We start from the raw sequence: 16,746 nt of genomic DNA on the forward strand, positions 1-16,746 counted from the left end.
TATAAGTAACTGAAGGCAGTAAAGACATCCAACATGTGTTCCTCCTCACAACAATCCTGTGAGGTGGGCTGGCGTGAGAGGAAGGGATTGGACCAAAGTCACCAAGCTGGCTTTCAAGCCTAAAGGAGGACAAGAACTCACCACCTATTGTAGTGGTTCTCAACCTGTGGGGTCGAACGACCATTTCACGGGGTCGCCAAACAACACAGTCCGCCATTTTTTCCCCCTTTTCCTTAGCTGTGCTACTCCCTTTTATTCTGTTGGCTTTTGAAAGCCAATAGAATAAACTCTGCAAACGGTGCTGCACCAGTTGAGTAGTCCTCGACTTACGACCGGTTGAGTAGTCTTCGACTTACGACTGGTTGGGGGTGGCGGCATTAAAAAGGTTGAGAACCACTAACCTATTGCTTTCCATCCTGGTGCCTTAACCACTAGATCAGATTTCTCTATTTCCAAGATGGCACCTGCACCTAGTTTGTCTCCCCCCGCCCCCCGCACACCTTTTCCAAGGGAAGGAAGCTCCCATTACCATTTTCTTGAAGTTGAGGAAATAGTTTGCCTGGTCGATGAAAAAGAACTCCAAGGCCGAACGGCGCAGGTTGTAACGGCGCAGGTGCAGCTCCCGGAGCTGAGAGAGTGGACGCTTGAAGTCGTGTCCAATACCTACGAGTAAACATTAAGTGTGAAAAACGGTCATGGAACTTTTTTTCAGTGCTGTTGTAAATTCGGTCACTAAATGAATCGTTGTAAGTTGGGGACTACTGGTATGGTACATGCCGGAGGGAAGAAACTATCTCTCTTAACATCTTTACAGGCCATGCTGGGATTCCAATAATTTAACAACTGGTTCTTTGCCCTAATGATTCTTTTAAGTATAAAAAAAGCACCCTGGGAAAAGCGGACTGTGTGTGCACTTGTCTTGCGCTTGCCCTGTGTCCACTATGCTTTCCATGGTGCACTGCAGCTGATCTGAGGCCGCTAGCCAGGCACCAAAGGGCCACCTAAAACAGCGGAGTCTGTGTGTGCTCCTTCCTTGCCTGTGTCAGCCATGCTCTCCACAGTGCGCTGCAGCTGATCCAAGGTGTGGAAAGCAGGTCTGACGGGGGACTGCATAGCAGGTGCGCACACAGACTCTGCTGTTTTCGACGGTGCTTCGGTGCCTGGCCGGCCACTTTGAATCAGCTGCAGCACGTCGTGGAGAGCGTGGTGGACATGGGTAAGGCAGGCGCGCACACAACTCCACTGTTTTTGGTAGCACTTCGGTGCCTGGCCGGGCACCTTAGATCAGCACAATGCGTCGTGGAGAGCATGGCGGACACGGGGTGAGCATGAGGCAGGTGCGCACACAGACTCTGCTGTTTTTGATGGTGCTTCAGTGCCTTGAATCAGCTGCAGCGCGTCGTGGAGAGCATGGCGGACATGGGTAAGGCAGGCGCGCACACAGACTCCACTGTTTTTGACAGCACTTCGGTGCCTGGCCGGCCACCTCAGATCAGCACAGTGCGTCGTGGAGAGCATGGCGGACGCGGGGTGAGCACGAGGCAGGTGCGCACACAGACTCTGCTTTTCTCAAGTGCCATTTTTAACAACCGGTTCACTGAACTCAAGAAAAAAGTAGGTAGCGATTCTGCTTAACCGGTGTGAACCGGCTGAATCCCACCACTGTCTACAGGTATCAACACAGGAAGTCCTTGACTTGCAACTGATCGTTTGAAGTTACAAGGGCACTGAAAAAAGGGACTTAACGATTGGTTTTTACTCTTATGACTGAGCACAATGCTGTTCGTAAGCCGAGGACAATTGGCGCCCTTCCTGCTATCTCCCGAGGCCATTCTCGCATCCCGTTGCACTCACTTACCGTCCTCGGTCTCCTCTTTCTCACTGCTGCTGTCATAAAAATAGATCTGTTGTGTGGTGACCTCCAGGCGCCCCGGGATCACAGCCACAACAGTGATGAGTTCGCAATCCTCCGAGATGAGCAGTTTCTCTCGCTGGTTTTGCTCTTTGGCTTCTAGCCTGCAAGAGAGACAGAGAGTTTGAACCTGCCTGACGACTTCTGATGCTGGTGGCCTCCTCGGGAACTTGCAGCTGGCGAGGAAAAGGTGGGAAGATGTAAAAACCTAAAGTGAGCTAAAAAAATGAAGGATGTCCCTTTTGCTGCTAGACAGAGAGGAAGCCTGAAGAGGACTTAGTATAAGATCTACGGCAGCGGTTCTCCACCTGTGGATCGGGACCCCATTTGGGGTCGAACGACCATTTCACGGGGGTCGCCAAACAACGCAGTCCGCCATTTCTCCCCCCTTTTCCTTAGCTGTGCTCCTCCCTTTTATTCTATTGGCTTTGAAAGCCAATAGAAGAGACTCTCTTGAATAGAGTCTCATTCTATTGGCTTTCCAAAGCCAATAGGAATTGTCCAGGCTGGCTCTGCCCTGCTGAGCCCGCCAAAAGTCCCATTCTGCTGCACCAGTTGAGTAGTCCTCGACTTACGACCGGTTGGGGGTCGCGGCATTAAAAAGGTTGAGAACCACTGATCTACGGAGACAAGGGCAGTGTCCTTGGTGCTCTCTGAGGTTACTGGTTTTCTTGCAAGCGTTTCGTAATGCAACTAGGGAACATCATCAATGGGAGGAGGAGGAGGAGGAGGAAGAGGGGGAGAAGGGGGAGGGGGAGGAGGACTGTGGGGTCCTTGGTGGTCTCTGATTTTGGTTATTTTCTTGCAGACATTTCATGGCCCAACTAGCTAACATCATCAGTGCTAGAAGAGAGTGGAGACTATGGAGAGAAGGAGGAGGACGATGACGACTGTGGGGTCCTTGGTGTTCTCTGAGCTGGGTGATTTTCTTGCAGACATTTCATGACCCAACTAGGGAACGTCATCAGTGCTAGAAGGGAGGAGGAGGAGGAGGAGGAGGAGGAGGAGGAGGAGGAAGAAGATTGTGGGGTCCTGGGTGCTCTCTGAGCTGGGTGGTCTTCTTGCAGACGTTTCATGACCCAACTAGGGAACATCATCAGTGCTGGAAGGGACAGGGGTTGCGCAGATGAGAAGGAGAAGGAGGAGGACGACGATGACTCTGGAATCTTTGATAAGACCCCTTCTTGGGGAGGCATGACAAAACTCACTGATTGTCCAAGAATGAGAAGTCTTCTTCTGCCAGTTGATCGTCCTGCATCTCACTGACTTTGGCTTCTTTGGCCACCGCTAAAGGTAGGGATTCTGCCGGGTTGTGCAAGCCATCCGCACCTAGAAAGACGTGGAATTGAATGGTTACCAATTATTATTCCCACTTCTGGTTGGGCGAATTCTGGAAGTTGAAGTCCACACAACTTCAAGGGGTCAAGGTTGAGGAACACCACCTTAATCTTTTGACACAAAGAGCCAATTTCAGCCTGGGAACTTCAGGACAACTTAACAACTTGGAGACTTCTTCTAGGTCAGTGGTTCTCAACCTTTTTAATGCTGCGACCCCCCCCAACCGGTCGTAAGTTGAGGACTACTCAACCGGTCGTAAGTCGAGGACTACTCAACTGGTGCAGCACCGTTTGCAGAATCGGACTTTTGGCAGGCTCAGCAGGGCAGAGACAGCCTGGACAATTCCTATTGGCTTTTGAAAGCCAATAGAATTAGACTCTATTCAAGAGAGTCTATTCTATTGGCTTTCAAAAGCCAATAAAATAAAAGGGAGTAGCACAGCTAAGGAAAGGGGCGGAAAAATGGCAGACTGCGTTGTTTGGCGACCCCCGCGAAATGGTCGTTCAACCCCAAATGGGGTCCCGACCCACAGGTGGAGAACCACTGTTCTAGGTTTTTTGATCCTGACTAGTGAGAACCATCCGTGTCTATCCTAGAAGGAACCAAGCCCTTTGCGTCACCCGTTTTCAACTTGCAAGTTCTCATTCTCACAATCTCTTCTCACCAAGATTGTCTCGCAAGGCGCTGGCTTCTGTGTGGAGGTCAAAATGGTGATTGGGCACCAACTTGAGTCTCATTCGGGAGTAGGTCTCCACGTTGGACAGCTTCCAGCGGATCTCAGGTGGATTCCTGGATGGAGACAAGTGAGAGGATGGGGGTTTTTTGGGGGCAGAAAACATGCTCAGTTCATGAATCTCTACAGGCTAACGGTTAAATTAGTAACATTATTATCAATTTTATTTGTATTAAAATTTTTATAATTTTTAAAATAATTTTACAATTAAAATTTAACTTTAGTACAATTTAGGAATTTTAGGAAATTTTAGAAAAGTAATTACTTCTATTGATTTTATAAAATTAATTTACAATTTTATAAAAAAATGTTTCATGAAACATTATCATCCTCACCATCATGATAAAAATTAAAGTAAAATTAAATTTTAATTTTTTTTTTTAAAAAATAACCTTATAAAAGTTGTAGTGGATTATCTGTAAATAAAATTAAATTTAAGAAAAGGCCCAAAAAAAGGGGGGGGTAGAATCCACCCCTTCCCAGAGCCCATGTAAGATCTTTCAGGGGCTTTCGATAGATCAGTGGTTCTCAACCTTTTTAATGCCGCGACCCCCAACCGGTCGTAAGTTGAGGACTACTCAACCGGTCGTAAGTCGAGGACTATTCAACTGGTGCAGCACCGTTTGCAGAATGGGACTTTTGGCGGGCTCAGCAGAGCAGAGACAGCCTGGACAATTCCTATTGGCTTTTGAAAGCCAATAGAATTAGACTCTATTCAAGAGAGTCTATTCTATTGGCTTTCAAAAGCTGATAGAATAAAAGGGAGTAGCATAGCTAAGGAAAAGGGGGGGAAAATGGCGGATAGCCTTGTTTGGCGACCCCCGTGAAATGGTCGTTCGACCCCAAATGGGGTCCCGACCCACAGGTGGAGAACCACTGGAATAGACTGAAGGGTTGGGGGAGCTTCAAGGGAGACCCCCCCCCCACTTACCGATCAGCCCAGGCCGAGCGCTGTGAAGTCAGCAGCCGTTGCAAAGCCCGCCATTGCTTCAAGACTGTGTTGTGGTGATGGTTGATCTGCTTCAGCATATTTGTGTGTCGGATGTTTTCGTACTTGGCCCGTTTCATTACAGGCTCCAGAATGAGGTCCTAAGAAAAAGCAAGATGGGAAAAGGTGCAAATGCAGATAATTCTTGACTTACAACAGGGATCCACTGAGATCCACGGGTGGACACAGGAACAGGTAAAAAAATGAGGAGGGGGGAGATTGACCCTCAAGACTTTTCAATCTTGAGATTGTCTGTCTTGCCGCACGTGAGAAAAAAAGAAAGCGAAGGTTCTAAATTTGATCAACCTACCGGAAATCAGGATAATAGAAACATTAATAATAATAATAATAAAAACCTTCAGCTCCCGTTGCCGAAGCTGAAGGCAATAGCTGGGCCTGGAGACTCTTCTCCAGATTTTTACAGATAGTCCTTGACTTACAACCATTCATTTAGTGACTGTTTGAAGGCACTGAAAAAATTTACTTAGGACCGTTTTTCACACTTACGACTTAATACCAATTTTTAAAGGGAAAAGTATACAGGTAGTCATTCTCTTATGTTTAGTGTCTGTTCGAAGTTACAACTTAGGAGCGTTTTTCGCACTTATGACTATTGCAGCACCCCGCGGGTTACGTGATCCAAATTAAGACGCTTGGTAACTGACTCATATTTATGACGGTCGCAGGGTCACGTGATCCTGCTTTACGACCAGCAAAGTCAATGGGGAAGCCGGATTCACTTAACAACCATGTGACTAATTTAACAGCTGCAGTGATTCACTTAACAACGGTGGCAAGAAAGGTCATAAAATGGGGCAAAACTCACTGAACCACTGTCTTGTTTAGCAACAGAAATCTGGGGCTCAAATTTGGTCATAATCAAGGTCTGCTTGTGCTTTCGACTTAACGATCGTAATTGGGACCAGTGTTTCCTTTACAGCTTATCCTCTGGTGCTTGTTTGAAGTTATAATGCCCTTGAAAAATGGGATCTATGATCGGTCCTCCCACTTATGACGGTCACAGGATTCCCACGGTCACATGATCAAAATTTTGACACTCAGTAACCAGAGTGTATTTACAACAGTTGCAATACCCATTTGGCATCTTCCCAGCTGACTTCCAAAAAGTAAAATCGATGGGGAAGCTAGATTCATTTAACAACTAGATCAGGGCTAGGCAACTGAAGTCCATGAGTCATAAAAGAGCCAAGGTTGCCTAGCCTTGGACTAGACCCACCTGTCCGCCTCGTTACATCCCTGCAAGTCTACCATCCATCTACTTACACTTCCATCTGTCTAACCATCCACTTGCCCACCTAACCATCCACTTGCCTGCCTGTCTACACTGCTGTCCAGTACCTCCACACCTGCTCACCTATCTGTCTACCTGCACACCTTCCCGCCTAACCACCCACCTGCCTGTCTACCTGCACACCTGTCCACTACTTACAGACCTGCCACCTAACCACCCACCTGCCTATCTGTCCACTATCTGCAAACCTGACTAACCAGCCACCTACCCACCTACCTATTTACAACCTCGTCCACCTACCTGCCCATCTATCTGTACATCTTCCTGCCTAACCACCCACTGCCCGTCTACTTGCACACATGTCCACTACCTACAGACCTACCGCCTAACCACTCACTTGCCTACCTGTCCACTACCTGCAAACCTGACTAACCAGCCACCTATTTACAACCTTGTCCACCTACCTGCCCACTTGCCCATCTACCTGAACACCTTCCTGCCTAACCACCCACTTCCCATCTACCTGCACACCTGTCCACTACCTACAGACCTGCCCGCCTAATCACTCACCTGCCCACTACCTGCACATCTGCCTAACCAGCCACTTGCCTACCTATTTACAACCTTGCCCACCTACCTTCACACCTGCACATCTACCTGCACATCTTCCCACCTAACCACCCACCTTCCCGTCTATCTGCACATATATCCATTACCTACAGACCTGCCGCCTAAGCACCCACCTATCTACCTGTCCACTACCTGTACACTTGCCTAACCAACCTGCCCATCTATTTACAACCTCACCCACCTACCTGCACACCTGACCAACTAACCACCCATCTGACCATCTTCACACCTGCTCTACACCTACCTGCCTACCTATCTAGTTACACATCTGCCTACCTAATTATCCATCTGACCACATACCTACATACCTGCTCACTTAATTGCCCATCTGCCCACCTACCTAGATAACTGCCTAACCATCCATCTGCCTACCAACTGATCCACCTGCCCACCTACTACCTACATATTTGACCCACCTACCCACTTGTCTGTCACCTTCCTTTGTACCTGCCCACCTAACAGCCCACCTGCACATCTTCCTACACCTGCGTGCCCATCTACCTGGAACTTCCTCCGGCTCTCGGCTTTCTCCTTCTCCCTCCGCTGATTGCTGCTCATCAAGGCGTCGTAGCAGGAGTTCCAGAAATTCGACATGTGGTCATGGCTCTTGGCAAACGTGTCCATTTCAAACTGGGCCATGGTGGGCTGTACCTGGGAGGGAGACGCAGCTGGAAATGTCACTAAGCAGGACAGTGAGAGGACACAAAGGGGCAGGTAAAACTCAACGTTTTGAAAACAGAAGGTTCTGGAGGACAGACAAAAGTTGCTAAAGGATCGGCCATCGGTTGAGCATTACCTGTACACGGAAGAAGGTCCACAGGTGTTGAGTGCAGGACAGGAGTTGGACCAGAAGCACAGGCCCCACCGAGGAGAGGGAGGGAGGAGGACTGGTGCTCTCTGAGTTTGGTTATTTTCTTGCAGACGTTTCATGGCCCAACTAGCTAACATCATCAATGCTAGAAGAGAGTGGGGACTATGGAGAGGAGGAGGAGGAGGAGAACTGTGCGGTCTTTGGTGGTCTCTGGGCTTGGTTATTTTCTTGCAGACGTTTCATGGCCCAACTAGCTAACATCATCAGTGCTAGAAGGAAGTGGGTTTCTAGCTTCTAGCACTAGCGATGGTATCTAGTTGGGTCATGAAACATCTATTCTACAGCAAAGCTCAGAGAGGACCAATGGCCCCACAACTGGATGCGGTCAAGCAGAGGTTGGAGGATCACCTCTTGAAAGTGGTTTAATCTGGACTCGTGGCCCGAACCCAGGTGTTGCACCAGATGGCTTGGAAGTTCTCCTTCCTCTTTAGACCTGCTATATACCTCAGCCACTTTGCTAAGGGCAAGAAAGTCAGACTGTGGGTGCCCCATTATCGGAGGCTTTTAAGAAGAGATTGGACAGTGATGTGTGTGAAATAATATAGGGTCTCCTGCTTCAGCAGGGGGTCGGACTAGAAGACCTCCAAGGTCCCTTCCAAGTCTGCTCTTCTCAAAGTTGAAAAAAAAAAAAGAAAGAAAGAATGGCGGTGTAGCGAGAGAGTTACTCCTAAGGGTCTTCTTCCATTATCTTAGGATCTTGGCCAGGTAGACTTACGTGCTTCTCGATGAAGCTCAGCCACTCTGGGTGGGTGCAGAAGACCTGGAAGTCTTCATAAAACGTGGGGCTGCCGTTGGTAGGCGGCAGAGACGGCAAGAAGTGCTGGAGCTGCAAAGTGTCGTAGCACTGGTCCATCAGAGTCCGGATGATGGGCACCAGCCAGGAGAAAGTCTCCGACTTGGTGTGCAGAGAAGCCCGGAGTGGGGTCTCCAGTTTGCCCAGGAGATAACAGGCTTGCTCTTTGCTGGGGGCCGAAGCTGTCTGGAGAAGACCATGGAGCTTGACGTAGGCCAAGGACTGCAGCTGGAAAGTGGAAGGAAGAAGGCAGTTGAGGAAGCAGAACCTATTCTAGACCAAGGAACTAAAAACACAAAAGGCGTAAATCTGTCCTGCACTGTGGAAACAAAGGGGGCAGAACACGGCTCTCCAGAGCCACCTGCAGCTATACCTACACGTGGCAGAGCTTGGAGATCTGCAACATTTCGGAGACATCAAATCTGGCAGATCTTGTGCATGCTTTGGAGTCAGCAAAGGCCTCTGCCTCTGCCCTCGATCAATTCTGGCAGACGAGAGGAGGGATCAAGTGGGGAATGAGCTTAGACTCACTATGTAAACACAAGCAGGCAAGGCCTGACTCCCTAAACCAGGTGTCTCCAATCTTGGTACTTTTAAGACTTATGGACTTCAACTCCCAGAATTCCTCAGCTGGGGAATTGTGGGAGTTGAAACCCACAAAGTTGGCAAGTTTGGAGACCCCTGGCCTAAATGCCCGTGAACCTTACCAAGACTGGTCGTTCCCAGGCAAAAGCTGCCTGTCTGGAGAGATTCCTGTATTATAGGCTGAAAACAATGAAGTAGCTAGTTTGGATTCGATGCATGCAAGTCTATGCAAAGCACCTGACAGTCCCGCTGGATTTGCTGATTTCAAAACACACGGATGTCCAAGATCTGGAGGAACCGCTAATTCTAAAATGTGCCTTCCCTTGTGTCTGTGCATTCACAGGCTGCAAGGACTCAAGAGCCTGGTGTCCGAGACCAGGGGTGCCAGATCATCCTGGAATAGGTCTATCTGTGTGGTCATTAAGAGCTGACCCTAACTTCCTGGTGCATAATCACTGTGGGAAGACAAACCTGGGTTTGTCCATACGTGGGAGCAGACTGTGTAGAAATTTGGAGACTCACCTGTATGTCTTCCAGCATGATGTATCCAATCAGCACCCGCAGGCCGATTTGGGCCATCTCCTTCAAGTCCGAAGTGCCGTTTGCCAAGTGGTACCAGACCCCCAACTTGTCTAGCAGGCTGTTGGCACCCTCATAAATCTAGGGCCGAAAGACGAGAAGACCAATGAGTCAAAGGAAAAATCCCTTGTTGTTCCCTTCCCGTGTACAATCCACGTTTCTCTTTTGGATTTAAGACAATCAGTGGAAGGACTCTTCAGTCTGTGTTCTACATCTGGTCTCCCTCTCTCCCACCCCTTCTCATGGAGGGGGTGTCCTTATCCGTGGGACTCTAAAGTCAACCTCCTAAACCTAATCCAGGACACAGATGGTCCTCAACATATGACGATAATTGACCCCAACTTTTCCATTGCTAAGTGAGACAGTTGGTGAGAGACAGCTGCCCCATTTTATGACCTTTCTTGTCACAGTTGTTAAGTGAATCACTGCAGTTAGTAACATGGTTGCTAAATGGATCTGGCTTTTCCATTGTTAGACGGTCACAAAAAGTGATCGCGTGGCCTCGGGACGCTGCGACCGTCATAAATATGAACCAGTTGCCAAGCATCTTAATCCTAATCACATGAACACAGGGATGCTGTGATAGTCAGCTGTGGAAAATGGTCATAAGTTTTTTTCCAATGTCACTGTAACTTTGAACGGTCACTAAAGGAATGGTTGTAAGGCAAGGACTATTTATAGTTGAATGGCAAGAATTAGGAATTCCTAATTCTTAGGCAAAATTTTGAGAACCAAGGTAGGCCCCCTCCAGTTCTCTTTAATTAGGGTAGGGGTAGGCAACCTTGGCTCTTTTATGACTCGTGGACTTCAACTCCCAGAATCCCTGGGCCAGCTTTGCTGGCTCAGGGATTCTGGGAGTTGAAGTCCACGAGTCATAAAAGAGCCAAGGTGGCCTACCCCTGAATAAGAGGATTCGTTAAATTGTCAAGATCTCTTTAAAGCTTTTAAATCTGGAACGTTTGCAAGATGGGCTGTTTTGTTACGGCCTCTAACAATCTTTCTCATCTGCTGAAGTTTTCTTTCCAATCAAAGAGAACATTTGTAGTTCAAGGTTGAATTGTTGAAATGATCAGTGTGACCCTGTTTATATGTGGTAGCTTTGCCCTGCATGTAGGAGAAGAGGCTTTTCTCCTTGACCAGGACATTGTTTTCTGCCCGATGGTTTGTCAGGTGCCAATCCCTGCTTATCTAGAGAGGATGTGTTCCTTTTGGTTTCCTTCTTCGCTTTTTTTTTTAAATTGTCTTTATTTTTGAACGGAAGCAATAGAAGTAAACCACCTTTACACACCGTATTAGAGTTAAAGCACATTCAGACACACAATTCAATTTTGCAAAAACCTGTGATTGCAAATAAACTTATGTACGATACACATCATTCAAAAGAGACAATAAGAAAAGCAGCAGTGATGATGTTACCTAGTCGGGTGATGAAATGTTTGCAAGAAAACAACCAAACTCAGAGAACACCCTCCTCCTCTTCCTCCTCGTCCTCCTTCTCTCCCTCCTCTCCACAAGCCCCACTCCCTTCTAACACTGATGATGTTACCTAGTTGGGTTATGAAATGTCTGTAGGAAAACCACCCAGCTCAGAGAGCACCAAGGACCCCCCAGTCATTCTCCTCCTCCTCCTCCTCCTCCTCCTCCTCTTTCTCCACACACCTCACTTCCTTCTAACACTGATGATGTTCCCTAGTTGGGTCATGAAATGTCTGTAGGAAAACCACCCAGCTCAGAGAGCACCAAGGACCCCACAGTCATTCTCCTCCTCCTCCTCCTCCTCCTCCTCCTCCTCCTCCTCCTCCTCCTCCTCCTCCTCCTCCTCCTCCCCCCCTTTTTTCCTCTTAACAAACCCTTCTAGCACTGAGGATGCTCCCACGCAGCTCAAAGGCCTCCAAAGCCTTCCTCCTCAACCTCAGCACAATCCCTCCCACCGAGGGTCCGTGGCTCCCAATCGCCCACCTTCTCGCTCCACAGGACCTGGTTGTTGTGACCTTCTGAGAACAGGAAATCCTGGAGGAGATGGAGCAGCTTCAAGGCGTTCTGGGTGAGGCTCGGCAGCAGGACTGGGGTCGTCTGCTTCAGGTCCGTCAAGGCCGATTCCATCATCATCTCCAGGAGGCTGCGAGGTGGGGGGCAGAAATGAGGGGTGGGAGAGGGGAGCAGGATGCTTAGTTGAGGTTGAGAGAAGGCACAGGCTGAAAATGGGCAGTGGGATCCCATTCCGTTTGTGTTCCTGTCTTAAAATACAGCCACGTTCACGCATGAACATCTCCTGTGTGAAAATGAAGCTATCAAACATCATACAATCAGTGACACATACAAGAAATGAGTTCTGGGCTATCTCCGTCCTTTCCTTGCTCTTCTAAGATCATCAATCCCTTTCTCTCCACCCCTATCTCTGATCCAAAGTCCTCTCCTTCTTCAAAACCCATCTCTTCCGCAGAGGGATGGGCAAATATTTTGGAAGGGGGGCAGGCTGAGCTTCTTTTAAACATATAGTTTGGTTTCTAAGACCCCCTGGGGATGGGGCCAAGGCTTTCAGTGGGGAGGGCGGGCTGTTGGGTCTTAAGAGAGCAAAATGGGAGCCAAATTTGTGATCTGGGGTCCTTCAAGAGTGGATCTGCTTGAAGAGGTCTGCCAAAGAGGCACCGGAGGAAACTATGGGATCCACAAGCTGTCTAGTCTTGCTTCGATACAATATTGTCTACTGCGATGTCTCTAGAAGGTCCCGTCTTCTGAGGTTCTCTTTGTCTTGTAGAGTAGACAACGCCCACTGAACTCTACCTGCTGAAGATCTGAACAGAAAATTGATATTCTGACACAAAAGAATATTTGTAGCTCAGGATAGGACGGGGGAGGCCTTGGTGCTCTCTGAGGTTGGTGGTTTTCTTGCAAATGTTTTACAACCCAACTAGGTAACGTCATCAATGCTAGAACGGAGCGAGGATTTGTTCTCTCCTTATACACAGTTTCTTCTAGCCCTGATTATGTTACCTATTTAGGTCATGAAACGTCTTAAATAAAACAACCAAGCTCAGAGAGCACTAAGGACCCCACATTCCTCTTCCTCCTCCTCTCTGCAAACCCCTCTCCCTTCTAGCACTGATGATGTTCCCTAGTTGGATCATGAAATGTCTGCAAGGAAACCACCCAGCTCAGAGAGCGCCAGGGACCCCCACAGTTCCTCCTCCTCCTCCTCCTCCTCCTCCTCCTCCTCCTCCTCCTCCTCCTCCTCCTCCTCCTCCCTGCAAACCCCACTCCCAATATGAAGGACAGCGGATCCAACCAGGGTTTATCTGAAGAAGACCCTGGGGGCTTCCACTGGCCACTCTCCACCGTTCTCCCTCCTCTTACCTGCGCTTGATCTCATCCGGAGGGCGGACCAGCTCACAGGCTGAGCCCAGTTTGGTGAGGACTGAGAAGACCTGTCCACGCTCTTTCCAGGCCACGTCGTCCCAGCCCTCCACGCCCCGCCAGGTGACTGAGAAGATGATGTTGGTCAACAAGTTGCAGAGTTCTTCCTCCGGAGTTTGCTGGGGGTGGGAAGGCAATGAGAGGACAGTGGCGCAGGGTTTGGGGGTTGCGGTCCCCAAAACTGCTCCAGGACAGGTGGAGACACAAAGGTTGCACCTGCCTCATCTTGAACAAAAGTCGTCCTTTCTAACACAACTGTGATAGATACCACAACCCTAACTTGCCTGCATTTTCTCTCTTCCACAATGGCTTGCTTCTCTCTCTTTCTCTCCCCTCTATCTATCTATCTCTCTCTCTCTCTCTCTCTCTCTCTCTCTCTCTCTCTCTATCTATGTCTCTCTCTGTCTGTCTATCTATCTATCTATCTATCTATCTATCTATCTATCTATCTATCTATCTATCTATCTATCTCTGTGTCTGTCTGTCTATCTATCTATCTATGTCTGTCTGTCTGTCTGTCTGTCTATCTATCTATGTCTGTCTGTCTATCTATCTATCTATCTATCTATCTATCTATCTATCTATCTCTATCTATGTTTCTGTCTGTCTATCTATCTATCTATCTATCTCTGTGTCTGTCTGTCTATCTATCTATCTATGTCTGTCTGTCTGTCTGTCTGTCTATCTATCTATGTCTGTCTGTCTATCTATCTATCTATCTATCTATCTATCTATCTATCTATCTATCTCTATCTATGTTTCTGTCTGTCTATCTATCTATCTATCTATCTATCTATCTATCTATCTATCTATCTATCTATCTATCTATCTCTGTCTGTCTGTCTATCTATCTGTCTCTGTCTATCTACCTACCTACCTACCTATCATCTATTTACCTACCTACCCATCCATCCATCCATCCATCCATCCATCCATCCATCCATCCATATTTTTCTCTCTCTCTCGCTCTCTCTCTGTTTGATTTATTGGCTACCACAGAATATGGGTAATCCTTGACTTACAACAGTTCATTTAGTGACCATTCAAAGTTACAACGGCACTGAAAAAAGTGACATGAGCTTTTTTCACACTTACAACTGTTGCAGCACCCCATGGTCATGTGAAAACAACTGAGCCCAAAATGTCTGTCACTAAGCAAGACATTTGCCCCATTTTACGACCTTTCTTGCCACAGCTGTTATGTGGATCGCTGCAGTTGTTAAGCTAGTCACACTGTTAAGCGAATCCAATTTCCCTGTTGACTTTGCTTGTTAGGTTGGAAAAGGGGGTCATGTGACCCCGGGAGACACTGCAACCGTCATAAATACGAGTCAGTTGCCAAGCCTCTGAACTTTGATCACGTGACCATGGGGGATGCTGCAACGGTTGTAAGTATGAAAAACTGATCATAAGTGTGAACAACAGTGATATGTCACTTTTTTTCAGTGCCGTTGTAACTGTAAACGGTCACTAAGTGAATGTAAGCTGAGAACTCCCTGTTTAAAAATAATGGCCGTGCATTGGCAAAAGAAGGCGTCCACTGCCAGGAGAATGCACAAAATTCTGGATCAAAAAACTGAGACCTCCGCTGAGGCGAAGACTTCCAAGGAAGATGTTAACAACAACAACAACAAAGTTGGAAGGGACCTTGGAGGTCATCTAATCCAACCCCCTGTGCTCAGGCAGGAAACCCTATACCAGTGGTTCTCCACCTGTGGGTCGGGACCCCATTTGGGGTCGAACGACCATTTCACGGGGGTCGCCAAACAACGCAGTCCGCCATTTCCCCTCCCTTTTCCTTAGCTGTGCTACTCCCTTTTATTCTATTGGCTTTTGAAAGCCAATAGAATAGACGCTCTTGAATAGAGTCTAATTCTATTGGCTTTCAAAAGCCAATAGGAATTGTCCAGGCTGTCTCTGCCCTGCTGAGCCCGCCAAAGTCCCATTCTGCAAACGGTGCTGCACCAGTTGAGTAGTCCTCGACTTACGACCGGTTGAGTAGTCCTCGACTTACGACCGGTTGGGGGTCGCGGCATTAAAAAGGTTGAGAACCACTGCCCTAGACCATTTCGGACAAATGACAAACTCACCTGAGGGTTGCTGGTGTTGGAGATGCTGTCGCTCGGCAGGGTCTCCTGGTAGCTCGTCTCGTCCAGCACGTTGGACAAGCTGGAGCTTTTTCGAGCTCTGGACCCCGGGAAAGGCTTGAAGTTCTCCAGAGGGGACGGCGTCCCGGGAAGGCTGAGCGGGGTCTGGTTTCCACTCTCCATGGTGGCCGCTGAGCTGCTGCTGCCGAAATCCAAGCCGAGGTCATACGGGGAATTGGAGAAAGGCGAGAGCGGGTGGTAGACCCGGTCAGCTGGGCCTCCTGGGTGGACCTCTCCCTGCCCAGAGAGGTCCATGATGTTGGAGGAGGAGGAATGGCTGGCGAGCTCTAAGGAGTCGAAGGATTTGAAGGCGTAAGACTGGAAGACTTTGTTCTTCTGGTTGGTGGGAGACATGGACAAGTCCAAGAAGCCTTCTGACAGCTCGTGGTCAGACGCTTCGTAGCCCAGGGGGAGGAACACATCCAAATCTGGCAGCTCAGAGGTCAAAGGACTAGTGGAGCCCACCAGCTCCTTCCCTTTCTCCATGCTGGACTGCTCTGAGTTGGCCGAGTTCGACAGGCTGTGTTGGCGAGACTCGTAGGACTCCTTGACGTAGAGCTTGGTGAGGGTGTCCTGCCAGCCTGCCAGCTTGGCCAGTTGCTTCACCATGTCAAGCTGTGAGTAAATTAGGTGGAAGAGCTGGAGAGGGAGAGAAACAGGAAGGTAATGTGAGGCACAGACAACCAGATCCACATGCCTAGAAGTTCAACTCTCTACTTTATTGTTTTCTGCTTATACTACAGGAATCTCCCCAGCATTTGCCTGGAAACGAACAGATAGGGCTCAAAGGCATTCAGGGGAGATTGGAACTTACTTCCTGTGTTTATGCAATGAATCTAAGCTAATTCATCACGAGGAGGAGGAGGAGGAGGAGGAGGAGGAGGGTGAAGTCCCTGGTGCTCTCTGAGCTTGGTGGTTTTCTTGCAGACATTTCATGACCCAACTAGGTAACATCATCAGTGCTAGAAAGGAGTGGGGAGGAGGAGGAGAAGATGAGGAGGAGGAGGAGGAGATGAGGAGGAGGAGGACTTTAGGGTGCTTGGTGCTCTCTGAGCTTGGTGGTTTTCTTGCAGACATTTCATGACCCAACTAGGTAACATCATCAGTGCTAGAAAGGAGTGGGGAGGAGGAGGAGGAGGAGATGAGGAGGAGGAGGAGAAGATGATGATGAGGAGGAGGAGATGAGGAGGAGGAGGACTTTAGGGTGCTTGGTGCTCTCTGAGCTTGGTGGTTTTCTTGCAGACATTTCATGACCCAACTAGGTAACGTCATCAGTGCTAGAAGGGAGAGGGTTTATGAAGAGAGAGGAAGGGGAGCAGGAAGAAGAGGAAGAGGACATCGACTGTGGGGTCCTTGGTGCTCTCTGAGTCTTCTGCCTCTCTTTTCCTCCTCCTCCTCCTCCTCCTCCTCCTCCTCCTCCTCCTCCTCCTCCTCCTCTCTGCAAACAACCAAGCTCAGAGAGCACCAAAGACCCCACAGTCTTCCTTCTTGTCCTCCTCTCCAC

At 48.6% G+C, this 16,746-nt stretch overlaps 1 protein-coding gene across 5 annotated transcripts in view; it reads right to left on the reverse strand.

Moving 5' to 3' along the window:
* NBEAL2 (neurobeachin like 2) overlaps positions 1-16,746 on the reverse strand; it is a 126,691-nt gene that overhangs the window by 24,322 nt on the left and 85,623 nt on the right. For all 5 annotated transcript variants that reach the window (XR_005559810.1, XM_039368796.1, XM_039368799.1 and 2 more), the window contains 11 exons: positions 15,186-15,881; positions 13,036-13,214; positions 11,641-11,800; positions 9,625-9,762; positions 8,440-8,745; positions 7,355-7,504; positions 4,915-5,072; positions 3,915-4,039; positions 3,121-3,241; positions 1,859-2,016; positions 530-663 (listed from right to left, as the gene is read on the reverse strand). Coding sequence is in view for 4 of the 5 variants with exons in the window: in XM_039368796.1 (XP_039224730.1) it covers positions 530-663; positions 1,859-2,016; positions 3,121-3,241; positions 3,915-4,039; positions 4,915-5,072; positions 7,355-7,504; positions 8,440-8,745; positions 9,625-9,762; positions 11,641-11,800; positions 13,036-13,214; positions 15,186-15,881 (2,325 nt within the window). In the remaining variant the exon portion in view is untranslated. The remainder of the gene's footprint in view (positions 1-529; positions 664-1,858; positions 2,017-3,120; positions 3,242-3,914; positions 4,040-4,914; positions 5,073-7,354; positions 7,505-8,439; positions 8,746-9,624; positions 9,763-11,640; positions 11,801-13,035; positions 13,215-15,185; positions 15,882-16,746) is intronic.

Source organism: Crotalus tigris, unplaced genomic scaffold (assembly GCF_016545835.1).
Source record: "Crotalus tigris isolate CLP2741 ecotype Arizona unplaced genomic scaffold, ASM1654583v1 scf7180000020932.1150333, whole genome shotgun sequence".
Taxonomy (NCBI): Eukaryota; Metazoa; Chordata; class Lepidosauria; order Squamata; family Viperidae; genus Crotalus; species Crotalus tigris.